The 27,457-nt window shown below is 41.1% G+C and overlaps 1 protein-coding gene across 8 annotated transcripts in view; it reads right to left on the reverse strand.

The window, feature by feature from the left end:
* Positions 1-242: 242 nt before the first annotated feature.
* ppp2r5eb (protein phosphatase 2, regulatory subunit B', epsilon isoform b) overlaps positions 243-27,457 on the reverse strand; it is a 63,462-nt gene continuing 36,247 nt past the window's right edge. For all 8 annotated transcript variants that reach the window (XM_083923956.1, XM_083923957.1, XM_083923953.1 and 5 more), the window contains 12 exons: positions 16,366-16,562; positions 13,337-13,438; positions 9,977-10,069; positions 9,689-9,819; positions 8,809-8,868; positions 6,442-6,550; positions 5,727-5,780; positions 4,995-5,045; positions 4,789-4,908; positions 4,494-4,621; positions 2,250-2,351; positions 243-476 (listed from right to left, as the gene is read on the reverse strand). In XM_083923956.1, the coding sequence (XP_083780082.1) occupies positions 377-476; positions 2,250-2,351; positions 4,494-4,621; positions 4,789-4,908; positions 4,995-5,045; positions 5,727-5,780; positions 6,442-6,550; positions 8,809-8,868; positions 9,689-9,819; positions 9,977-10,069; positions 13,337-13,438; positions 16,366-16,562 (1,247 nt within the window). In that variant the 3' untranslated portion in view covers positions 243-376. The remainder of the gene's footprint in view (positions 477-2,249; positions 2,352-4,493; positions 4,622-4,788; positions 4,909-4,994; positions 5,046-5,726; positions 5,781-6,441; positions 6,551-8,808; positions 8,869-9,688; positions 9,820-9,976; positions 10,070-13,336; positions 13,439-16,365; positions 16,563-27,457) is intronic.

The following is a 27,457-nucleotide window of genomic DNA, read 5'->3' on the forward strand; positions in this document are numbered from 1 at the left end:
ATTGTTTTTGTTTTTCTGTTTGCAATAATATCAGTTTAAAGGGGAAGAAAAGAAAAAAAGAAAAAAATATATTTACAGTGCTGTTGAAATAATGAAAACAGACGTGATGAATCTACTGTAAAGTAAGTCGCACAAACACAGGAGAAAAAAAAAACATAAGAAAAAAAACAAAACGATTAAGAAAACCAGCGGGCGCTCCGTGTCGATCCAGAGACGATGGCCTTGTATCGGGGGATTTCTCGGAGCTCTGGGTAGACATGGCTGATGTGGAGGTGGGGGAGTCAGGGTTAGGATGGAGGGGAGGGGGGAGTCACGGGGTGGAGAGGAGGCTGGGGGGCGGGGGAAGAGGGCAGAGGGGAGCGTGGCGCTGTATTCGTTAAGTTGGGATGATCCCGTCACTCCTAAGGCCCCGCTTCAGCTCCAAGTCCTCCAGCTTCTTCCAGAGCTCCTCCCGCTCCTTCTCCTTCTTCTTCTCACTGGAACAAAAAAACCCCAAAAAAAACACAGAGGACGAGTTTTAACACGTTTTAGAATAGAGGAGTTCCCTCAAATACTGGTATCAGTGTCAGCGAGTACGCAAGATATACACCAATCTGCTCCCATGTAATTTAGACCTGGTATAAACTTTAAAAACCCTTTAAAAACGGAGCAGCCTTGAGTGGATGTTGTTTACATGATGCTCTAGAAACTATAGTTTTTATTTCAGATCGCTTTATGGAGCACTCATTCTTTTTGCAGCCGAAAGCCAAGGCTCGTGTCTTTCACGTAATCGCGATGTACACCTGCAATGACATCATAATAGGGGTGGGAATCTATGGGTGCCTCATGATTCGATTCTGAACAACTTTCAATTGTATTTTGGCCTGGCTCTGTAACACTTTATTCTGAAAACTGAAAACCAGACATGGTCCCAACAAAAATATTTTCTACGCAATTTGAAGACTTTCATGTGGTGTGTTTGTGTAAAGTCAATACTTAATTTACTCTCAGGTGAGAGTGTTATACTGCAGAGTGAGACAGAATGACAGTAAAGTGTTTACCTTCATGTCAGAGTTTTATACTGCAGAGTGAGACAGAATGACAGTAAAGTGTTTACCTTCATGTCAGAGTTTTATACTGCAGAGTGAGACAGAATGACAATAAAGTGTTTACCTTCATGTCAGCTCCTCTGTGCCATTTTAATGCATTTACCATAAATGTCAGAATACAGGCGCACCACAGAGGTGGCTGGTTTGACTACAGAGAAGCCAATGACATCTCTCTTGACTGCAGTGGGTGTGTATATTCAATGAGTCATGCCCAGCTCTGGACGCATTTTGGATTTGATAACCTCCAGAGAAGACAAACACTTGCCTTCAATAATGAGTGGCCTGGCAGTGACTGAGTAGCCGGTAGCTTCCGGCAACAGTGCCTACGGAAGAGGTGAGGTGCACATGGTGAGACGGAGAAAGACGTTTTAATAATCTATTTTTGGAAGTTAGGAATCGATTATGAATCTTAGAAGATAGGAATCATGATTTTTGCCCACCCCTACATCATAACATTTCGTGACGTACGCTGCAACTCCACGTTATGGCCGTGAAAGATCTTCCCGTTTACATGATCGTGTAAAAAATGATCTAAAATAAAACATATGTTATCTAGAGCTTTTATTCTTGGAGACCACGTAGAACATTCATGATGACATCATCGCGTTACCTGACGTCCGTTGCAATAAAAATAATGAGATCTTAAAAACTAATAAATGCTTGGAGATAACTTACGCAGTGTCAAGAAATATTTTTTTTATGTCTCTACATTTACAAATCTTTTGGATTTGAATTTTTTGTGTGTTTATCTTATGAAAACGTCCGCTTTCTGTATTTTATTTTTCTTTCTGGCACAATTTCAATACTCAATTAAATTTAATACTTACATTATTAACTATTATGGTTTAATGACTTGCATAACCTTTTAGCTAAGGTTGTACAGATTTTAAGGGATGTGAAGAATTTGAAGAAACTCCAATAAATTACCTCACAATAAGCAAAACTAAACCTGTAGATGCTGGAGGAGCGTTTCTTTATGTTCTTTTTCTGTAACAAGATGTAAACATTAACTTACAACACTACTCCTCCTGTTTCTCGTGCTGTTACTCAAACTATCGCTAATTATCGCTGCTCCTTTAACAACTGCACTTCTGTCTCCCTGCAGGACTCATCACATCTTTCATGAGTGTGAAGGAGATGTGAACGTGTAGAGCTTCTCACCGCTGGCGGTCCGACTTGTAAGTGGCTGTGAGTTCATCGAATAAGGTACTGTTCATCTCCATGAAGGCCTTCAGTACGTTGTACACCAGCGCCACAATCGCCCTGTGAGGAGGAAGGGAGGGCGAGAGAGAGAGAGAGAGAGAGAGAGAGAGAGAGAAAGAGAGAGAGAGAGAGAGAGAGAGAGAGAGAGAGAGAGAGAGAGAGAGAGAGAGAGAGACAGAGAGAGAGACAGAGACAGAGAGAAATCACAGTTCACTACTGATGAACGCGACAACATCCAGTTTAACAGCGTCTATAAACCTTTATCACGACTAAAGAGCAAAGTGCAGGTTGCATTTCTGACTGAATTTACGCTTTAAGTCTTGATGAATCGATGCTTTGAAAAGTTAATATTGATTTTTATAATTTCTATTATCGTGTTTGTTCACGTGCAGCCTGTTTTTCTAACAGGATAATGAACAGCGCCGGCATGGCCGCATGTGTTTAGAGAAAAGACTTCACTCCTCTGAAATGTATCGCTTTGCACGACGACTCACTGTCTCGTTACTGGCTGAACGTCTCCTCACTCACAGAATCATTTAGCATGTAATTTCGCCCTGCAACTTATCAGAAAGATGCACTTACAGGTACGGTGTCGTCTCAGTCTTTTTGCAAAATGACAAAAATGTAGTGATGAATTCTAAACATTGGTAATGTTTTTTAGTAAATCAGACACAGATGGTGCAGAGCTGAACTGTAACTTTAGAAAGTTTTTTTAATGTAAGTACTTGGCTGAAAAAGTATTTCAAAGGGGTACATCATTGAAAAATTGCAGAGAGTAAGTCAAAGCTAATGTCAACAGTTGTACCCAATTGTGGCTTAAAGGAATTGTTATTTATTCTTAGATGTATTCATTTATTTCTGTTATTTTTCACGTATGATTCACCGTCAAACTGGATGATAAAAGAAAGTTCTGTGGCATTTATACTATATATGTATAACCTGAGGCGGGACACAGAGTTGAATATGATGAGTTGGCTTTAGCATCCCATTCATCAAATTTATAATAACAGTGTTTTAACTTAAGAGTGGAATAAACATATTTCACGATTCATCTGAAATAAACAGAGACCAAGGTGAAGTCAAAAGTTCAGATTAAACTAAATTTGACTTCTGGGGGCGAGAAGAGGAAAGAGGCAGTAACCCAGCAGAGCCACCAGCGATTATTCATTTATTTGGACGCATACAACTCTGGGAATATTAAAGCACTCATAAGCGAGCTATACCACAGCATCACCTCATTGAAGAAGGATTTTACAGACTATGTGAAACAACAATGGGAAAAAGAGTTGAACATTGGGATACGGAGGATAAGGACGTGGCTGAACACTTGGGAAACACAGCCATCCTCCACCAACTCCTGGACTTTGAGAGACTTCTGTTGGAAAAGCATAATTCGTTTTTGTATAACTCCAGAGCAGAAGTCCAAACAGACCAGTGCACAACTGGCCTGCTGGAGACAATGTGGAGAGGACTTTGCTGATCAGACCAATATTTTTTGGTCTTCCCCTCCTTTCAAAAGTTCTATGTTTTTATACTGAATGTATCAGTCAAAACTCTCTATCTTGGGAATAGGCCAGATGGGTTGAGTAAAGCTGATGTGTACCTACTTAGGGTTTTGCTGGCTGCAAGTAAAAAGGCCATCACAATATGTTGGCTCCAGAAAAAATGCCCCCACTACAGATTCTTTTGTTAATATTATAAAACAATTAGATGTACAAGAGCAAATTACTTACTCAGTCAGACTGCAAAAAGAGCTAGGTGAAAAACAACAGCAGAAATGGCAAGCCTATCTGGCCAACGAGTTAGACTGTATGCACGTACTGTGTACGATACTTTGTCTTTTGGATTTACTGATCACCCGCGGACCTTGATTATGGGTAATTGTTCAATGTTTTGTAATTGTCTTTTGTTTTACCTTTCTGTACTAAAAGATGATAATGATCCATAAATAAAGAATTTAAAACAGTATGAACAGTATTCAGTGTGACTGCAAAGAGCTGCAGTTCCCTGCTGTTTACAGTAAACGTGGCGCACAACACTCTGAGTGTCGTTATGGTAAAAACACAACGATGAGAAAAAACAGGAAAGACAGAGGAGAGCTGCTGACGATCAGCAAAAATCCAACATGACGCGTGGGAACATAAACAGCAGGGTGAAAATAATTAGCCTCATTTATTACACAAAGCTTTAAGCGACACTCACGGGTTCCAGTGCTCTTTGGAGATCCTGTAGAGGCTGGCGAACATGATGGGCAGGATGACGCTGGAGTTCTCCTCGATCAGACTCATGATGTACTCGTTGTTCCAGTAGTACAGAGCTCGCTCTGCAACCTGGGGCCGAGGAGACAAACGCAAACTGGAATCCAGAATCTATTTGAACTACAGGAGCTTTAAGAGTTCCCCTTAGACGAATAAATATATTCTCTACAAGCTTGTTTTCAGGAGAATCCCAATGATGCAGAATCAGTCCAGTAATCGGTGCTGTGATGGTCACTGACCTGGAAATGTGGGCTGGAGACACATCTGGAGATCTGTTTGAAGAGCGGCTCCTGGATCTTGACGAACTGTGTTGGTTCGATGACGTCCAGGATCTCCTCCAGCTCCCCTAGAAACATCACCTGCAGCGCCGCATGGGACGGAAATGTTACCTCACGGAAACAGAGAGTTCCCTCACACTCAACGAGAAAAAAGAAATGAGCCTCACCTCTTTTTGACTGCAGGTTTTTGGCCAGAACTTCAGTAAGCCTCTGATGACCTGAGGACAAAGAAGAAGCACACATTAAGTGGATCCTCTCACTTTCACTACCAAAGTGAGGTGCTGTCTGCCACGTTTCTGCCCTTACCAGTGCCTCAATTATCAGCTGTTGTGTCAACAGTGTTGCATGTAAAGTAGGATATGTAGTGTTATGGGAAAAGTCGGTCAACAAAGATTAGGCACCAAACAAGTTTTGGCTTTTCCCAATGGTTTCTGCATTTTCTGCAGAAAGGCTCTCTCCGGTAAGGACGCTAACCCAGAGTTTAGGGCAGTTTGCATTTTATACAGAACATGAACACATTAGTCAGAGTTTGGCTGGGTGCCATAAAAGCTAAAGCAGTAACATTAGTCGTTCTTGACAACAAAGGAGCAGTGTCGTGTTTATCACAAGATATAGTTTATAATCATGCTGATGCAGAGATGTACAAGTTTCTGAGTGTTTGCAGAGCTGAACATTGCATACCAAGATAAAGAAATTTTGCATCACAAGGAGAGAAAGAATGTGTTTTTTCCTGTGGTTTAAAACCCAAAAACATGTCAATTGTAATTTCCGTCACTGTAGCAGCACAGGAGTACGAGTGGCTGCCTTCACCCAAAAGATCCACTTTAGACAGATTTACTGTGGCAGTGATTTGATTCATTGACAGTGTGCAGACACAGATCAGACCGGTGGATACTTACTGGTTCTGTTAATGTTGGGTCTTTCTCTAGGAACTGTACAATGCAATACGCCAACTACAGAGAGAGAGGAGTTCACATGTTAGAACACACTTCATCCTTTTAGCTTGGCTTACAGCAGCAACTCCTATAAACCGAAAGTTTGAATCATACTTTTACAATGTTGCATTTATTGGCACAGAGCTTCAGCTTTCCACTGTAAATGTCTAAAGCCCTGTTCACACAGAGACTCTGCAATGCCAATTTTCTATTCATTCACAAAGAACCGAGCAAATGTGTCGTAAAGTAGTGAGTTGACAGTTGTGATTTGGAAGCAGAAGAGGTGCGTGTCTAGTGTGTCTAGTGTGTAAGCTGATCTGCGGCGTTAAACAACCGCTCGAATCTGCACCGACCCAGAAACCAACTTTATGCATAATAGTAGCACAACTGTCAGAAGACAGGACAGACAGACTGCAGCGTGTTTGAGAGAGAACAGAGAGAGGGGAAGAGACAGTGGACTGTTGCACGTAATGTTTCTGTAAGTTATTCATAACTTAAGCTACTCTGAGCACTGGCTTGACTCGCCATCACTACTCTGCGTTGTTCTGCCATGACAGCGTTCCCATGTTCACGATCACAACTCTCAAATCTCATGAACCTCAAATCTAACCGTGAAGATGAAAAAAGGAGGAGGACTTTTGGTGTAGGAGTCAGGACAAACTTCACACATAAACATTACCTGTGCGTGGAAGAGGGACAGACTCCTGACAGTGTGGAGGGGGATCAACACTTTGACCAGAAACTGTTTATGCTCCGCTTTCAGTGGCAGAGCGAAACCATTGATTATACTAGGAGAGAGAGAGAGAGAGAAAATATAAGCATAAATAAAAAATGAACACGAACACATGAAAGGGTTTCATTGTGACCCTCTGAAAGCAAGTGGGAGATCAAGGAGCAGCAGACATGAAGAAGCCGGTTTCTACAGGCGTATGGACCCGGAGGAGGAGTAAAGAGATGGAAGGGACGCTGTAACCTTTCAAGCTCACGGACGACAGACGAGACTAACAAACTGACAACCGCAATCCTGCACGGGGTTTGTTTACGGTCTCATTCACTCCATTCAAGTTCTGTTGTGTATCCCCCCACAGGTAGATCTACACAGACTGTTTAAACCATTTCTGTGTGGTGTAGAATCAGTCCATATCTATCTTGTATGTTTGTTTTTTGGTAGTAAAGGGGCCTTCACATGATAAGCTTTTTTTGCTGGGCTCACCGCGAGGTTGGACGCAGAGTCCTAGTAAATGGCTAAATCAACGTTAGTATTAAAACAACTGTTAGCTCGTAAACTGCCTATTCACAAACCTGGTGTGTACCTCATCATTACGTTTTCTTCTGAGATCGTGAAACGACTTTAATGTTACGTTTAATAGTTCGGGAAACTCGGACACACTAAGTTTTTCCTCCATCTTTCTAACCGGCTTAATGTCGCTCTCTGGTTGCCTAGGAAACGTAAATGTCACACCCAAAGCTTCTATCTCATTGGTTGAGCTTTTGAGAGGTCAGCAGCAATATAAGGTCAAGGTTCAACTAATTTGAACTCTGAGTGCAGCGGCGGAGAGGCAAATCTGAGCGGTGCTCACCGCTGTATTGGGCGCTACCGCCTCCTCCATAGGAAATGAATGGAACGGCCGGCGCAAAGCGCTTTTACCGCATATCATGTGTAGGGGCCTTAAGGTTTATTGCTGAAGCTTTACTTTTATTTTCAGCGAACAAGCTCTTTTTAAATAAGTGCTGTGGATCAAATTGATGCCGATGTGAAGAGTGGCTCATGTGGATTACCAAAAGTAATGGATTTAAAGAAACTTTAACTGAAATAAACGTTAAATTGCTACATCTGAGAAGGGAGATTGGTGCCAGAATGGGTCATAATGAAATAATAATTTGTTTGTTTGGCCTTTTTATCATGATTTAGCATTTAGTTTTTGTGCTGCATGATACAATGACAGAACCTTTTCCAAATAAAATGCACTTAAATGAAATGGTCAATTAGATTTTTTTGCAGGAAAACGAATCGTTTAAATTTAATAGATTAATTGATAGAAAAATAGCCATTCGAGGTTACCCTAACCTGAAGGAAGAAAACAAGTAAAGATTCAAAGAAAGCCTCGATCAACTTGGGATATTTTGTTTGAGCAACAGTTGTTAATTGCAGATATTAAATTCAATTAAACAGTTTGTTTGTTTTTTAAGGCTTATTTATGGCTAATCCATCTTGTTTTTTTCATTAGCTAATTGCCGTACCTCCTTCACTGCTGTTGTTTCTCTAATTATAAAAGGTTCCACCGCCTTCAGATCAGGAACTGGGTAAAGCTCTCATGAACGGAAACAACTGATAATCAGAATTATCTTTGGTTCTTTGTTTCTTTTAACCAACCAGTGGACTAACGGACCAATCTTTACGGCTTCTTAGGGAACCTTTTCAGACCTGTCTACGTCAGTTTTGATCCCCAAAATCGCCCATGAATTAGAAATCGTCAAGGTGTCATTTAAATTGAGTCCGGCTAAACATATTAAATAATGAAGAGCACAGAAATAGCTGTAAGAAGATTATTAAACTACATTTGAACAAATTTCATTCATTCACTTCTATCAAAATTAAAAGCGGAAAATGTGAGCAGTGCGAAGAAGCGGCCCTCAGGCCTGTCTGAATGTTGAACGACCCCAAACAGTTCCTGACACAAAGCTGATCAACTGTGTGTCTTTTTTTATGGATTAAAAAGACAGACTTGAAGATAACAAATAAATGAATCCTCTCAGCTCAACACGCTCTGCTGCTGACTCTTCTCTGAACTTCACGATTTCTGATTTGGCTCCATAAAAACATTCAGCTTTTGAGTTTTCATCATTTCTTATCAATCTGTTGAATTCTTGAAAAAGGTCTTTATCTCCACTAGAGCGCGTGATTAAATAAAAGATTAAAAAAACATCCTCATATGGTTAGGATTAAACATAAACAGGCAGATATCAGGGTTGGCTCTGGCTAAAAGCATCAGCTCACAGAGGAGAGCATAAATGTGCATTGGAGGGTCCAAGGAGCTTCACATACCTCCCCAGGATCTCCAGCAACTCGGCTACCCCGTTGAAGTGCTCCGTCTCATAAACAAAACTGCGGAGCAGACAGAGAGGAGACAAAAGACAAGAGTTAGAAATGAAGTCCAACAACCCAAACAAATTAGCAAAACAGATGATTTGTAAATTAACATATCAACGGTGAGACGCCAGGAAATGATATGCTAAAGGTCGCAATTTACATGATGTGTCTCTTAAAAAACATTGGATACAAGATTTCTCAACCTTGTGTTTTTTTTTAATATCCCGTGAGCTGAGAACACGGTGGTGTGAAGTTTGTGAAGAAACACCAGCGAGAGACAGTGTTCATTCTGGCAGCTGTTTTACAGTTAGTCTTAAGGCCTGTTCAGGTGTCTGTATTGGCAGTAGGACAGCTACTTCAGGTGTCTGTAATCACAGTAGGAAAGTTAGTTCAGGTGTCTGTAATGACAGTAGGACAGTTGAGTGTCTGTGATTAGTCTAGGTGTCTGTAAAAACAGTAGGACAGCTAGTTCAAGTGTCTGTAATAACAGTAGGACAGTTGATTGTCTGTGGTTAGTTCAGGTGTCTGTAATAACAGTAGGACGGTTGATGTCTGTGGTTAGTTCAGGTGACTGTAATCACAGTAGGAAGGTTAGTTCAGGTCTCTGTAATGACAATAGGACAGTTGAGGTCCTGTGATTAATCTAGATTTCTGTAAAAACAGTAGGACAGCTAGTTCAAGTGTCTGTAATAACAGTAGGACAGTTGATTGTCAGTGGTTAGTTCAGGTGTCTGTTATAACAGTAGAGCAGTAAATTCTGTGATCCCTATGTCGAAAACAACCTCTAAATGAACTGAAGTTTTTTCTGACATTGGAAAAGCTAATGTCGACTCACCGTAGAAAAATATTATTGATCTGTTTTCGTATAAAAGCCCTCAGACCCAGGAATTTGCCGTAGATTCTATGCAAGACTGTCTTCAGGTAGTCTCTCTCCCGAGGATCCTCGCTGTCAAACAACTCCAAGAGCTGGAACGGAGAGAAGGAACACAGACAGATGAAAATCATGGTCAGAGAGAGATGACAGGAAAACACTGATACTTAGGGACACTGAAAAGGAGCAGGAGTGAGACGGACACAGAGAAGATATTTAAAGCTCTACCTGCAGACCGACTCAGAAACTCACCTGTAGGACAAACTTCTGGTCTATGTACTTTTTGGCAATGCTGGGCTGGAATTCCTGACTCTCCAAGAACCGGATGAAGAACTCGTATACCAACTGGAGAGAGGAACAGAAGAAGGATGGACAGAGGGGTTTTCAGGTTCACTCAGTAAAAACTTTAGACCATGGTTAAAATAGTTGTAGACTGTAGTAGAGAGAAATTTTCCAAATTTATCCAGACCTGGAAATGACCTAAAATAAATTCCATACTTTTCCATACTGCGTAGGAACCCTGAGAATATCTTTAATGTCGAAGTACAGCAAAGATTCAGATTGCAGCCTCTGTATCGTTGCTATAAAAATAAATAGGAAAAACACACATTCACCTCTCTACTTCCGGTCCGTCCCCCATATGTTCCCCTCATACACATTCCTACAACACTTCTACCCTTACTACAAGCCTGACTCAGAAGTTGGAAGTTCCAGATTTCTGATTACAAGTGAACGCAGCATAACTGGCAGTGATGACCTCCACTGGCATACCAACCGCTGTAAGCAGCGTCACTAACATGGCAGCATATTTAGAACATCTTACAGATTATATCTTTAAGTACCAAAAAGGTAAATATAGCAAGCTTCATTTTTTTTTGTTAGGTATAATGTCTAAACATACATAAACATACAAACTGCATGGTTGAAAAAAAGGCCTAATGTTTAATCTTCGTGCTACTTTAGGGTCCGACATGTCCGTTCAGTTTCTGTGGTTCAATGTCACGAGAGTGAATGGATATTCATGCCATCTCCTTATTTCTGTAGTGAAATATCGCAGCTTAAACACTAAACCTGAAATGGATATATGCTCTGTTTTATTTCATTTTAATTTGTTTGTTTTACCTGGCAATAACGTTTCAGTTTTACTCAAAGGCTTTTATTTTTTATTTAATTACATTTTAATGAAATATTTTTTAATGCTACTATTTCATTTTAGGGCGCACTCACACTGTCCTTCTGCACCGGGCCAAAACCGTTTTTTCAGCTAAAGCCTAGTGCGTTTGACCAGTGTGAGTGCACCTGCTCCGTGCATAACTGCGACCAGCGGGCCATCCGCGGCCCGTCTGAGAAAGGTGGGCTTTTGTAGAGCCCGTTTGCACATGTACGAGCACGAGCGAGCGCACGTGTACGAGCACGATGCCTACGGCGGTTCTGACTTAATTTATGTGCGCCTGTTCGGACATAGAAATTAGAAGGACGGACCATGCGCGGACATTTAACAACAACAACAATGGCGGCGAAAGGTTCACGTTGGTGTGATGCGGAGGTGGAGTGTTTACTGCAGATTTGGTCGGATGAAAATATTCAAAAACAGTCGACAAGATGCACAAAAACTCAGAGGTCTACGGAAAGATTTGTAAACAAAGAGACGCATCGCGATGACGTCAATCAATGCGTGTGACGTGTGACGTGTGACGTGTGACTTGTTACGGCGTGATGACGTATGGACAGCGAGAAGCATTTGCGCGAGGCCCAGGCAGTGTGAGTACAAACGGGCCTGGGGCGCGGGGGGAGAGGGAGGGAGGACAAGTACCCTAAAGCCCGGGGCGCGGTGCGGAAGGACAGTGTGAGTGCGCCCTTAGTTGAAATAACAACCCTGCTTAAGAGTCAAACTTCCTGCTGTGGGGGGAGGGGACGGGGGGGGTTTGAGTGGCAGTAAAATCATTGCGACTTTGGAAAAATTGGGCAAATGAGACAAAACAAAAAAAAGAAACAAAAGGTTTTACCGGGAGGCTTCTCCTTGAAATTTGCATCTCATTTCTAAAGGAGTCCTGGGCAGCAGGCACACAGAGACGGAGGGGAGGGGAGGTGAGAGACCAGAGAGACTGGCTCAAGACGTTGACCCAAAAAAACTAAATCCATCCCGACCACCAGGAGAAAGAAACAACCATCAAGAAAATCTGTCCCACTCTGGTGCCTAGCTTAGCAAAAAGACTGGAAACATCAAGCCTGGATGCATCTGCCTACAAACTCCTCTAAAGCTCACCAGTTAACAGGCTGTGGCCCGTTTGTTTAATTTGTACACAAACAGAAATGTAAAAAAAAAAAATTTAAAAAGACATTTTGTCGTTTTAGGAGAGTTATGTAGTGGAACATGTTCTTGACAGTCTGGCGCAGAGATTGTGTGCAGCGTCACAGAGTCGTGTTGTCTCAGTGAGGTTCAATGCAAGTGCAACTAAATTAAAATTCTATGTTTTCATCTATTTTGCATTCGTCAGGGTGCTAGAAACTGTCACAATGAGGTTGCCGTGTTTGGTATAGGGATGCCACGGTTACCAAACTTGTGAGGACACCGGTGTTTCTGATAACACTGCAAGCACACCACGACTGTGCCTCTCCGTCTCTCTGGTTGAGCTTTTGCTGCTCCTTTTTGAGTTCATAAAGTGCTGCTCGCTTCCCTTCAGTGTCCATGTTAACCAGATTGTATATACATATAATGTTAACCAATAATTGTAAATGATATATATTATGACATAAATGACATATATGACATTAATGATTTGATTCTGCACTTCACTTTGAAGCCAAAATTCTAGCCAGGTGAAGTGAAATCTTTTCACGTTGGCACTGACATGCCAAAATTAAATAAAATGGGTTTGTTTTTAATGGAAAAAATGGGCAATGGGCAGCTAATGTAACCAGGGAATGCCCAAACACTGAGTGCATAACATGCAAAGCAGTAACCCGAAAATGTTCTTTCCCTCTTTCAAGGGAATAATCGGATTATTGAAGTTCCCCATTTACATAAGTGGGGGAGAATAGGACAACAACGAGAGCAGCTCTTCCTCCGGTTCAGTAGGTGGCGCTCCGCCACCATACAGCTGGTCGGACTGCAGCATTTTCTTCTTTCACCTTTGTCAAAATCAACAACAACCGAATTTTGATAGAAACGGGTCGTCTTGGTAATGGTATTACTTGCCATTGTGGAGTCCTCCCTCGGTTTAAAGGAAACGCTTGTGTTGTCTATTTCCAGTTCAGAAACCATTGCTGCTGAGTGGGGAGGGGGAGTTACAACCGACTGAGCATGTAGATGCAAAACCCGATATTTCTCAGGGTACGCTGTTTACATGCACGAATACCCCGGTTACTAAAGTAGTTATCTAGGTCTTCTTCTAGGGTATGGTGTTTACATGGCGTTTGAGAAACCGGAGTATGCCGGGGTGTGTAAGACCTAGTCTGGTACCATCGTACCTGCACAGAAATGCTGTGCAAATGGATAAGAAAAGAAATACATAACTCCACTTAGAAACTGTCTGTTTTACATGTATGATTTGTGGTCTAATTAAAACAAACAAAATGAATACACACACACTTTTTGGCGGCTGCATTTACCTGTAAGTGTGGCCAGGAGGCCTCGAGCGTGGGCTCGTCTTCCTCTGGGTCAAACTCATTACTGTCACTGGGCGGAAGGGTCCGGAATATGTTGTGAGACACCTGGAACATAAACACAAAGAGGGAAACGTGTTTCAGCTACGGATGTCATGATATCATGATCATTGTGAGAGGAAATATCCCAGAGAAGGGGATTGTTGTCATAGTTCTGCATTACCAGGTGATTCAGTGAGGTAGAATAAATGTGTGGGGATGTCACCTCTGGACGCTGAGTGGGGTCGTTTACCCACTTCTCCTCCGGTAAACTGGACAAACATTCACCAACTCTTTCATTTTACCCATATAACGCCGATCATTGCTCGGCAACGACGTAATATATCTGTCTGCCTGACTAACGTTAGCCATTGGAGGAGGCTTCCAGGCCAGTTAACGTAAAATAGGTGAAATCAGGACAGATTACTGCAGGATTTGTATTTACAGCCAGTTAAAGCCGGCTGTTTGTTTTCACCCGAAGGGGGGCGAGGCCTCATGTGTTGCTCTCTTCTATCTCTGTTGGACAGAAAGCTAGAAATGCTCTACAGCGACACTAGCGGCTGGCACACCTAATAGCTCTTCCTGCAAAGCGAATGGGGGAGGAAATGGGCAGCAAGCAGCGTGCCAGGGGGATTTGAATGGGACTTAATTGCGGCCAAAAAATCAATACTTTCTGTGGAAACAAAATATCGATTCATATCACAGAATCAATAAAATCCTACAGCCCTACATCCAGGTAACTGCTACATCTCCCCAACAGATGTAGACAGTAAACGGGAAGCTTTGTATGCAACTGAAAATCTGCTCGGTGTCCCTCCAGGACAACACACCTTACCGGTGACACTTTTCCTAACTTTACTACACACAAAAAACATGGAAATATTCACAGGACCAAAATGCATTTACTTTTTAGGGAATTGTTTTCATTCAAATCCCTTATTTCTTGAGTGTATTCAGTTCATGCTTTTATCTTGAAACAAAAAGGGGCAGGTTTGAAACATTGGTCATTTGTGTTTGCACCATTACTATGACCTTTGTAGTAATTAACTCATTTATTTCAATTCAATTCAATTTTATTTACAGTGCCAAATCGTAACAAAAGTTATCTCAGGACACTTTACAGAGTAGGTAAAGACAACTCTATGGTTTCACTATGATTTCACTAACATAAAGCAATAAAAATCTACAGTAGTGACTCAGGACGACTGTCATGCCGACATATTACAATAAATCTGAAAAACAAATCGTTAACCCGCGACTGAACTCACACTACTTTGAAACTGCTGTGGTCAGTTTTACTTTTTTTTTTTTTGTATTAGGTGTGTTCTGCGACACTTGTGTCAGAATAATCAGAAAAACGGCTGGTAAAACTCCCTCTATATGGACACTGTGAGATAGGACTAGTGATAGACTGATATTATCGGGCGATATTTGCGTTTTTTAGGTGTATCAGTATCGGCTGCTGCAGGCTGCTGCGTTCGCTAATTTTTGCAGCATTATTTACAGACAGGCGTCCAAAGGCAGCTCCGTGCTGCTGGAGACGCCTATTTTAGGTTCAATTAACGTACCTTTATTAAAATTGAGACTCGTAACATTTGGTGTCATTGTGTCATTTTTGTGATGTAAATTGAGGATGCAAAAGTAGTATTAGCTCCAAATAACGGCTCATGAAAATTGGCACTTCTAAGGCTAATGAAAAAAAAATCAGTATCGGCATCGGCCCTAAAAAATCCATATCGGTCGATCCCTAGATAGGATATGACTTGGTGAACGTCTGCGCTCTCTGAGTTTAGTTTTTTAGATGTAGATGCGTGTGTGTGTGTGTGTGTGTGTGTGTGTGTGTGTGTGTGTGTACATCAGGGTCACAAGACAGCAATGTTGGAAAATGGGTCAGGACCCGAGTACATGTTTTAGTGTGGAGTAAGAGAGTATGGCTTTCATATACCGGCATTAAACTGCTGCGAGTGAGTTAAAATCAGCTTGTAGTGCGATATAATTGATCTTCTTAACATTTAGGCGTGTCATTGTTTTATTTGTAAGCACAAACAAAATGATCTGTCTTTATGCTGAAGGTCTTGATGGGTACAAAAATTTAAACCTCAAAAATAAAAGTCAGCAGCCAAAACACAACAATTTCAATTAAACACTTAGATTTGTGACGCTCGCTGTGAGGTTGCAATTATTACTGTGTTCTCCCGAATTGAAAACAGTGTTCTTTTCCTGGAAATACGCCTGAAAAGGGCGGGTTGTCATATTTTCTGGGTCTAGATTTTTAGTAAGTAAGTGATTCTAAAGACACAGTCACTGAGTCACAGTGTGAGCGTTACAAGTCAGTGTACAGTCACAACAGCAAATGGCACCAAAAATCTCTATGAGGAGTTCCTTTCATGAAGGGCCGTCAATCACAACACAGTTTACAGAGACACTGTTACAGAGACAACTAGCTTAGCTTACGTTGACAGGGGCCTGAGACATGGAGAGACACAGTGATGTCCCCAAAAAAGAGGCTCAAAAGTCTGAGGAGGAGTTCTGATGCCATTTTGTTATAATGGTGATTTACGCGGCAGAGAAACACAGGAGGCTTTGCTGTCACCGATTTACGGAGCTGCTCTATTAGACGCAGGAGGTTTCACTTGGTTTTGTTTTTATTTTGAAACTGACTGATCATTTTGTTTGTTTAGTGGGTTCCTGAAGAGGACTATTTCTGGTTTGAGAAGAAAGACTCATTTTGTTTTGGTAAAAATACTTGTTTCTTGTTAAAGAAGATTTGGTCTTCAAAAAGTATTTTTCCGGAAATGATTCTTAAAAAATTAGGGTCAACTTATAATCAGGGTCGTCTTATATTCAGAACAATACGCTATTTTTCAAAAGATAAAAGGTTGGGAGTCACTGGACTAAAGAATTATGTTGGTGTCACATGAGAGATTTCTAGGCAGACCTCAGACACGTATGACTTCTCTGTGTATGTTGAATGCACACGTCCCCTCCCTCCTCACCATTTTGACGACCTCGGGGTAGGCCTGCTCTGTCAGGTAGCCCCGGCTGACGGTCACGTAGTCCACCAGCTCGTTGAGCGTGGAGCGCTTGTACTCCTTCATCTTGAGGTCCGACAGCGTGTCCATGAAGTCAAAGACAGTACAGCACTGCTGCAGCTTCTTCAGGAACAGCTCCGGCTGCTCCGGCGCTGGCACGTCTGGACGCAAAAGACAAACACGCACACATAAACGCACACACAGACACACAGACACAGAGAAAAGTCAGTTAGATTGGTGCAGAAATAAATGGGATGTTTCTGACCCACATGTGGTCAGAGAGCTGAAACACCAAACAAAGAGTTAACTAGAGACAGTGGGCGTCCTGGTGGGACTGACACATACTGTGATGTTGCCGGTTAAATTCCAGCTGAGCAATTAGGTCAGAGATCAGTTTTCCTTCCGTCTTTAAGGTATTTACGTAGTAATTCATTTGCTTGTTGTTGCTTTATTCTAGTGCTCTCATTACTCTTCTCAGTGTGAAAACCTGAGATTTTGGCCAAATCTCACGTCCATCGGTGAACTTGGGTCATGTGATGACAGGTGAGGTAATGACCTTCCTCTTTGGTGAAAACTGCACAAACTCCATGCAGTGATGCAGACATCAAATATTGTATTGTAATGTAATCATTTAGGGTTTCAGACTGGTGGTATGACAAAACCAGTTATTTAAAAACTACACACTGGGCTCTGTTTTCTGACAATTTGATAAACTAAACAATTAATAAATAATTATTAGATTAATCACTAATTTAAAAAAAAAGAATCCAGGGATTATTTTCAATATTTAAGGATCATTTTCTCCCTGATTACGAATCTCTATCCCTTAAATTCATGATCTACATTTTAATCAGGGCAGGAAGATACGGGGAAAATATGCCATAAAGTTGATGAATATCACAATAACGATATTACTTATAGATATTAAAGTGTACTCAGTTCTGCTAATTTCGGTAAACTGCTCACATACAACAAATAGCTTATTGAAAAAAAAATACTCAAAGGAAATTATTTCCCACATTATATAATTAAACATATTGAACTGGACACAAAAATCAATTATTCTGCATCCTTAACTTTAATTAATAACTAAAAATAATCGTCCTTTCATTGTAAACTACCAAAAAAAATGCAATAATCAATTTAACCAAGAAGAACTAAAAAACATATTTTACATTAACAGAGTTCAATATTAAGTTAAAGTAGCATGCACAAAGCTTAACTGAAGAACATATTTGCAAAAGAGGGGGAAAAGGAAGAGTGTATTTCCACGTTAAGTAGCAAATAATGAAATTGTTTGCTATAAAAAGAAGATGAACTGGATGGTAAACATGAGCAGGGACAGAATGAAAAATATCTACTGCATATATATATATATATATATATATCCCTATCTTTTTGGGAGATATAAGATCTGAACATTATATCTCCCAAAAAAGCAAATGCATGTATGGATTTCTATAAAACATGTTGAGGGAAAACAAAGGATGCTACAGCCGAAGCCTCCAGTGAAAGACTCACTTCCTGCTCTGCATTACCTTTTTATCTTTTCTGCCTTTCTGTACAGGGAGGATGAACGCGGCTGCCTCATTAGCCAGCACCGAGTGTTTGGGAGACTGAGCTGTCACAAACTGTAAGGTTGTACAGGCAGAACAAGTATGCAGGTGTCTTTATTCTGATCTCACGGTGAGAGACATGGCAGAGGGTCGCACAGAGTTCAGACCTGCAGGGAGACGTACAGCGTTCTTCCCTGATCGCCAGACCTGATGTTGGTGTCCCAGCAGGACTGGGCCATTATTATGTAAGAGATAAGCCTTTTGTGTGTGCGTGTGCATGTGTGTGTGTGTGTGTGTGTTCGCTCTCGAATTACACTTCAAAGTGCTCGTTTGTCATTTTGAATTCTTCTGCATTTTATTTTTTTGAGTCAAAAGCTGCATATAAATGAGTGAGAATCCATTTTCTAACATTTTTTAGAGCAAATGATGAATTTATTGATGGAGTAAATAGTTGGTACATCAGTAGATAATGGCTCCAGCTAAATTAATGAAGATTTATTGTCTTTCAATGGAATAGATAGTCAAATAAAATCAGACTGAGAGGTCATGATACACAACTACATCACCTAACTTGACGATAACACGCACGTTGACTCCAACTTTGCGGTAAACAGGGTTATCAGAAATACCTGAGGGAATATCATTTGTAAATTGTACTTTGGGGATTATCATCCAACCTGTTTATTACCACACAGTTCAATGTGATGAGTATCAATTGGATTACATTACCCAACATTTTACATATCAGAACAATTGATCCATCGTCATGTCAAAAAAATCAGCAGCCTTGATCCTTGCATGTCATCTTCATTTTGTGCTTATGTTCTTAATTAAATGAGAAAATATGCAGTACATGCTTTACCACGTGGTTATTTCATATAGACTATTTATTTAATTACCTGACAACATGCTATATCATGATAAATATTGTTACTGAAAAGTAGTGCGTCCAATAATTAAAGGTGCCATGCGGCGCCCCGCTCAGCTCTATTGTCACCTGACGGTTCACATTAAAATAGATCAATCAAATCAATGTGCATCTGTGATCCTGTAGTTAAAACAATCCACATTAATCCAGTACCAGTTCCAAACCTGCAGAACCAGCTGCATTATCAAAACTCAATATGCACAATCCTGCTGCGCCCGGCCTACGCTCTATTCTGTGTTTCTATCTTTCACCGTGATTTTTTGACGTAATGAGATTCAATATTAACTTTTATGAATTCACATTATGTCTTGTGGTTGGAGAAAGAAATGTTTAAAATCAAGAGTTCATAAAAAAAGGTTAATTTTGATCTTGTCAAGTCAACATCACGTTGCAGAAATAAGTGAGAATTACTCATGCATTTTTTTTGTGGGGCCAATGGCCCTGTATCTGTCAGATTTTCTAGATGAAATTTAATTCAGCCGGTCCAGAATGAATAACTCCTCTTGCTGAAGCTCTGACTATCCAAACTGAAAGTGCAGTTTCCTGTTCTGGGAAACAAACAACCCTCGGCAGATCTCAGCGAATGCATTTAAACTGATTATTCTGAACGTTTCCGTCCAAATGCCACTAGTTACTCACGACCCGCCGGCCTCCTGCTTCAGCTCAGCTCATTGAGGCCGAGTCCAATCCGGCCAGTCACAAACAAAAGCAAACCCCTGATTGACTGGGCAGGAGTCCTAGGCTCTGCAGGCCTTAATCCCCCGATCCACACACTTCACACAATACCCAGTCAGGTACCAGAGCAAATGCATTCAACTCTGGTGACTTTGAGCAACCTTTTAATTTCATTGCACATGATTTATTAATTTTTTTGAAATCATATGCAACAAGGTTGGAAAATCATGTGAAAGATGTGGAAGATAGTACCCCACTGTTAACCTGCCAACAAGATCAAACAAGTTTCTCTCTGCCCTGCATGTGATGTGATCACTCCGTGCTCCAAATACCTAAAAAAAGAGTGCTGACCAGAATATTAAGTGCTGCTAAGTCTACATGTCCTTGAGCAAGATATGTCGTCCTGCTCAGTCTTTTTAAGCTGTCCTGGATAAGAGCATCAGGAGGTCTGTGAATTAGAAGAAACCAAAAGCAAGTGTTGAAGCTGCTGTGTTGATTCATCGCTTTGAGTCATTTTGTAGGACAAAAAAATGTCCAAATTCTCTGATTTCTGCTTCTTAAATGTGAATTTTTTTTCTGGTTTCTTTCTTCCTCTGTGACAGTAAACTGAATATCTTTGAGTTGTGGACTAAATGAGACATACGAGGCTGTCATCGTGTGCTTTAGGAAACACTGATCCACATTTTTAACATTTTATGGACCAAACCGCTAATCCAAATGGAGAAAAGAATCAACAGATTAAAGGACAATGAAAATAATACAACAACAATCGTTAGTTGCTGGTCTAGTGATGGACTCACTGAAGTTTGTGTTTCATCTTGTTTCAGTTCATTGTTCTTGTCTCCGCGTTCTCTTGATAGTGATTCCAGCAGCTGCAGACATCCGTTTTCAGCATAAAAAGCTCTGATAAACTGTGTTCGCACGTCTGCTCGGCAGCAAACAGCAGACAGTAACAGCTGGAGACGAGCTGGGGACAAACAGGTGAAGCTCACAGGCCAATTTGGCAAAAGGTTGCAACTAACGATTATTTATATTGTCGATTTATCTGTCAATTAGTTGTTTAGTCTATAAAATTTCAGAAAATAGGAGAAAGTGTCAGTTTTTCCTAAAGCAAAGGAAGATTCTTGTTTTGTCCACAACTCAAGGATTTTCAGTTTACTGTCACAGAGGAGGAAAGAAAATCAGAAAATATTCCCAGAGAATTTAGACATTTTTTTTCTAAAAGAAAATACTCAAACTCATTAACAGATTAATTAAATAGTTGGTAAGAGTTCACTGATACTATCGCCTTATCGATTGTCATTTCGGTTTGATTCTCTATCGATTCCTGATCGATTTTCTGAGTGGAATAAAAGTCGTCCTGCACAGATTTTCAGCAACAACGCAGCTGTTTTATTCTCTGTGTTCGAACACAGTGTGGAAGAAACAAGAATATTTAAACGGCTTTCTTTTTTTATTTAAGGTTTTCAGGTTTTTCCATGACAAAATCTGCCCAGCCTGCCAGCAGGCGTGGATGTTGTATCATCATGCATTGGACCGTTTCTTCCTCTCCGCCACGACTCCTTCGTGTTGCAAGTTTCCAGCAGTAAAAACGCAGGAGTTTGACGTCATGTTAAAAAACATGTCATTGGTGCAAAAAAAAGAACTGATAGGCTCTGAGTACTATTCTATACTACGGAGTACTATTCTGGGTCTGAGTGCAATTTGTTTGATTGTTTGTTTCTTGATTCCCATTCCTAAAATCGATAATCGATAAAACATTTGCAGCTCTATTTTGAAAGCACACATATCAATTTAAAGATACTTTTGAGGCAATGTGTGTGTGTGTGTGTGTGTGTGTGTGTGTGTGTGTGTGTGTGTGTGTGTGTGTGTGTGTGTGTGTGTGTGTGTGTGTGTGTGTGTGTGTGTGTGTGTGTGTGTGTGTGTGTGTGTGTGTGTGTGTGTGTGTGTGTGTGTGTGTGTGTGTGTGTGTGTGTGTGTGTGTGTGGCTTAAAAAACACTTAATTGTCCTGGAAAACAAACCGTGGCAGATCAAGCCCATCTAAATAAGTTACAATTTAGAGGTATACAAGTTATATAAGTAATTTAATGTTTGTCTGTATGTCCAAATATATATCCAAATGTCAAATGTTCTCATCACTGTTGTACAGCAAAACTAGATAAAAAGATTTTGTATACACTCGAGTGCAAGTTTGCAAATCTGCAGGGCGGTGCAAAGAATTCAGCAGACAAGTCTGAGGACAAAGAGGTCTGGAATAGTATCGGAATATTAATAATATCTGGAATACTATAATCTATAATAATGCGTGCGTGCGTGCGCGCGTGCGTGTGTGTGTGTGTGTGTGCAGGGCCTTGAGAGTGAGTACAGTGGTGTACGCTGTAGTTCATTACAGTAATTACTGGCTGCAGGATTCAGGGATGTTACGGAGCCTGGGGCCTCGGCATCCTGCAGCTCTGCCGCTATAGGAGCATGTGAATGGCCTTAAAGGAAGCTATTAATAGACAGATAATCACACGGGACACGGTAATCCCTCTACAGACACAGAGAGCACAGCGAATGGGCTTGGAGCAGGGCGAGAGAGTACGAGTGTGAATGTGGGAGAGAGAGAGAGAGAATGAAAGTGTGTGTGACTGTATTTAAGCTTGTGAGAGAATAAGCGTGTGTAGCCTAGAATAACCCAAAAAATATTGTTCATACACATCAGCATGAAGGAACCCTGGAGTGGAAGTGCACACAGCATATTAACAATCGTGTTTCCCAATCAGTGTTGCCAAATATTCTCCGATCAAAGCAGGCAGCAGCCCTAAAAGTCGCCCGAACGCCGTCTAAGGCGAGGAGGAGACCCTGTGCTGGAGCGCCGTACACTGTCATTACTGTGAGAAGGGAGGTCCCAATGTGAGACTTTGATATCATGATTATTATCCGAGGAAATATCACGATTTCATGATTATTAATGCGTGAATTTATTATTGAACACGTCAGGTTGAGCTCTTCCTCATAGAACTGGGGTTACATCCAGGTGACTGCTACATCTCCCCACCAGATGCAGACAGTGATTTTTAATTCTTTTTGATTTTTATTCTCTAAAAATACTACAACTTTTTTGTGGCAACCCGCCGACTTTTTGTGACAATCTTCCGCATTTATTTCTCAAAATCTTCAGACTTTTTTTTCTCTCAAAATCTCCGACTTTTTCTGTTGCAATATTATGACGTTTGTCTACACACACACACACACACACACACACACACACACACACACACACACACACACACACACACACACACACACACACACACACACACACACACACACACACACACACACACACACACACACACACACACACACACACACACACACACACACACACACACACACACACACACACACACACACACACACACACACACACACACACACACACACACACACACACACACACACACACACACACACACACACACACACACACACACACGTAAAGCGGTTACTGCAAAGGATGCAAAAGAGATTCCAATGTCTCCGAGGTGAGCAGGAATAATACAATAAGTTGGGCTTAATTATGTAACGTTAACATGTATGATCAATTAGAATAACCCCAAAACAAACTTGCTCACTTTCTCAACATACATACATAAACTTGAAACTCGTGACAATGTCTGCAAGTGCATGTTAAATTGATTTGTAATAAATTAAGATTATATTTGTTATAAAGTCACTCAAATGGGACCATTTGAGTGACTAGGGGCGGAAGTAGCTCAGTCCATAGGTGACTTGGCTGGGAACTGTAGGGTTGCTGGTTCAAGTCCCCGTGTGGACCATGTATGGAGCGTGGACTGGTGGCTGGAGAGGTGCCAGTTCATCTCCTGGGCACTTCCGAGGTGCTGTTGAGCAAGGCACCGAACCCCCAACTGCTCGGGGCGCTGGTCACTGGCAGCCCCCTCGCTCTAACATCTCTCCCTAATTGCATGTATAGGCCCTGTTTGTGCATGTGTGTATTTCGGGTCTGTGTGTGTAACACGTATAATAATAAGAGTGAAAAAATCCAATTTCCCCGTGTGGGATTAATAAAGTAATTCTTCTTCTTCTTCTTCTTCATTTTGTCAAGACCTGAAGAGAAGCTCTTTCATATTTAAAAAGTACCCATATCATTGAGGGCATTTATTTACTTTTTCCATCCATCTTTATCCCCAAATCCATTTAGCTGCTACAAATGTGATCTTTTTTAATCCAGCAGCAGCCACTGTTGGCGGAGGATGGAATCAGGGTTGAGATGAGTATTCGGCAGCTGCTGATCCAGCCTCTCTGTGAATGAGCCAACCATCAAACCATCGTGTTCAGCATTCTTTATTGGCTATGGGAGGTCAGCGTGGTCAGTGAAGTTTAGCATTAATCAGAAAGTGAGTCAGGTGGACCAGAAGAAGAGCTGTCTGCGAGGAGAAACTGAACATGTTGCAGCTGCAGAAGGTAACTCTACAATGTTTAGATGAATGTAATGAAGGTTTGGGTCAAGTTGGTTTGGATGTTAAAATAAATGAGTTTAAGGAACATCAAGTTAGTATACTCCAGAGAAAATTTATTCTGTTGTTCCCACCAAAGTTAAATGGTGGTTTGTGGAAATATTTTGAGTTGTTCCTGACCGCTGAGTTGCTGCTAACATCATGTTATTATGGAGAAACCAAATATGGCTAACATGGAGCTAAGCAAAAAAAATGCCACATCATTATTCAGACTAAATAATGAAGTGGTACAAAGAGTTCATTCTGTTTCATTATCAGGAAAAAACAGCATTTCCACAAAATACCAGAAATTAATCCGTCAAATGATGTGTGTTGCTAGTCGCTGGAATACTGTATAGCTTTAAAGCTGAATGAATATTATTTGCTATGCTTTTCGTCATGTGACTCAAACATGTTATTACAGACACAAATGAGCACAGGGTTCCTGCACCTTTTCCAAGGTCAAACTGAAGCACTTTTCAACCATTTCAAAGTGCATTTTCATGCTTTTCCAGCACCTTACAGCTGTGGTAAACTACACATTTGTATAGAGAACAATACTCAGCATTCAGTAAACTTAATACTGCACTTCATCATCATCATCACATTAAAGGAGATGTTATTGTCCTATAAACAATCAACATGTTTTGAGACAGCGTTCTACAAAAGCATGACGAATGAAAGGAAAACTAACTCCCCAGAAATATAATCACCAACTATTCTGATCATCTGTTCATCATCATCATCATCAGGTTATTTTCCGTGTCAAATGTCGGAAAAAGTTGTTTTGAGTCTCAAACATGCAGATCTTCTTTTCTGTGTTATATCATATATGTCATCATCATATGACAGAACATTTCAAGCAGTTTCAAGCACTTTATTTAGTTGAAAACATCACACTAAAATTAGGTCTGGCATTGACTTTAGTTAAACATCTGTTCTTAAAAAATATTTTCCCTTATTTTTCAACGTTGGAACGGAGCGGAGCCCCTATAGCCCAGTTCAGAACATATATTCCTAACAGGTCTGAAGCGTTCTGAAACCTGCCTGTTGGGCAATGAGGTGAGGCAGTTTATCGTCTCCATAGAAACACCTCTCTGTACTTCCGTTCTAACCTCTGACTTTTGAGGCTTGTTTTCGTAGCCGAGTATAATTTGTAACTTTATAAAATATAAATGAGGACAGAGACAGTGAGATACTTGCTGCAGCTGCTTTTCTAGTTGTGATGAAACAGCAAAAATACCGTTTAATTTCCCTAATTAACTGCTTTGTTGGATTGGATAGCGGCCGGCGCTCGCTCTCCTTAGTCATTGTATTGCTCGCTCGACCCTCTCTCTTTCCATCTCTCTCTCTCTCTCTCCATCTCTGAGCCCATCCCTACGTCATTTTGCGGCCCAGATCTGAAAACAAACGCACCCCGTCTGCTGCGGTCGAGTTGAACCGAGTTAAAAGCATCACCTCTGAGCTTCCATAGAAATACATAGATTTTCAGTCAAGATTCCAGGGCGGCAGAAGACAATTTCAGGGAGGCGGCCGCCTCAAAATTTATAATGCAGAAAAAAAAACCTGTAGTGCAATGCAAAACAGTGGAGCACAGAATTTTCACGTGATTTTGCAGAAGTTTGCTGTGTCGTGAAACATTTCAATACTAAAAGAATATTGTATTTATACAAAAAAATAATTATAAATACTGTGATGCTGATTAAAGCTATTCTTACCTTTCTCGCATTTTCACACTTTTCTTTCGTAACCTTAAAATGCTCCTAATAAGCGTATGGCCCACTAAAATGTAAAAGAAATCCACCAGGTGTTGAAACTCATCAATATTCAATTCTCATTTATTTCTAATTAAAGTCTGACCAATCATTTTATTCGGTCCGATTGTCATCCTTCACTCTCTTTCACTTGAGCTGCTCTTGCTGCATTCAAGTGCCAAGGGAAGTCTGACGTTTCTGACCTCCAACTAGACAGAGTGCACTTGAATGTCTGTCAAAGTGGAACCTTCTTCTAGCAAATAAGGGGTATGTCAATCTCCCCCGAATTCACTAGTAGGAGAATTCACCTAGTTGGAGGTCCAAAACGTTGGTCTTCCCATGGCACTTAAACGCAGCAGTTCTCTCTCAACGCACATGTCAGGGGAGGAGGGAGCGTCAGAGGTCAGGCTGGGGGAAGAGGCTGGGACAAGGGGGAAGCTCTGCGTGCTCTAATGCCAGAAAGGAAAGAATTCCTTTAAGACCACAACCAGTGACAGTCACAAAGTTTCACTTTGAAATCTTCATTTATGAAGTGAGCATGTTACCTGCGAGTCTGCTGCAAGAAAGCTGACCAAACGTGCCTGTTTCTATATAAAAACGTGTAGTTGAGCAGATTTTGTTCCGCCTTGTGTTCTGGGAAATGAGCGGCGATGGAGGATGACTGGTCAGGTTAGAGCACTGGAAAAGCATCCTATTTCTAATGAAGCAAACTGGTCTCATATCAACACGACTATTCTGAGATGCTTTACGAGTGCAGCCCCAGCCAGTGGAAACACTGATGCTTTGCTCTGGCTTCAGCCTCACCCTGCTCTTCTCCTTCCTTCCTGCCTGCCTGTTCTGTTTCTCAGCTTTGGAAGAGACTCTCATCTGGGCTCTCTTGGCAGAGGAAGAGAGAAGTCGTTGCTGCTTAATTAATGGTGGAAAAAAGCTTAACGACTCACAGCATATATGAGAGAGAGAGAGAGAGAGAGAGAGAGAGAGAGAGAGAGAGAGAGAGAGAGAGAGAGAGAGAGAGAGAGAGAGAGAGAGAGAGAGAGAGAGAGAGAGAGAGAGAGAGAGAGAGAGAGAGAGAGAGGGAGGGAGAGGGAGAGGGAGAGAGACAGAGAGAGAGAGAGAGAGAGAGAGAGAGAGAGAGAGAGAGAGAGAGAGAGAGAGAGAAAGAGAGAGAGAGCTCACCACAGGAACTCCTTTAAGTTAGGGTAATTACATAGCAGCATCAATCTATTGGACACAGGGTCGCGTTTTAGCAGCTTGCAAATGTACGCATCTCTTTTTAATGTTGTTTAATAGGCTTAACATTATTCAGCCACTGATTATTTTAGTAGCCAAACATGATTTGGTAGTGTTTATAGACTACAAGGAGATCACATGGTTGGTGCACCGCGGTCATCTAAAGTAAGCAGAGCTGCTCAAAAACTGCACAAATGCAACTATTGCAACACTGACGTGAATGCAAACTAAATGTGTTTTTAAGATGTCACCTTGTGCACATTAAAGGTCATTATAAAAGGTTGAAATAACCGTCTAAGTGTGTTTATGTACTCGTATTGATGCAGTATAAATGCACAGTGGGGCATTGCTTCTTGGGGTGCATAAAAATGGGTTTGGAAAAACAAGTTTGGAAATGCAGAATAGGAGCA

This window comes from Echiichthys vipera (genome assembly GCF_963691815.1).
Source record: "Echiichthys vipera genome assembly, chromosome: 12".
Lineage (NCBI taxonomy): Eukaryota > Metazoa > Chordata > Actinopteri > Perciformes > Trachinidae > Echiichthys > Echiichthys vipera.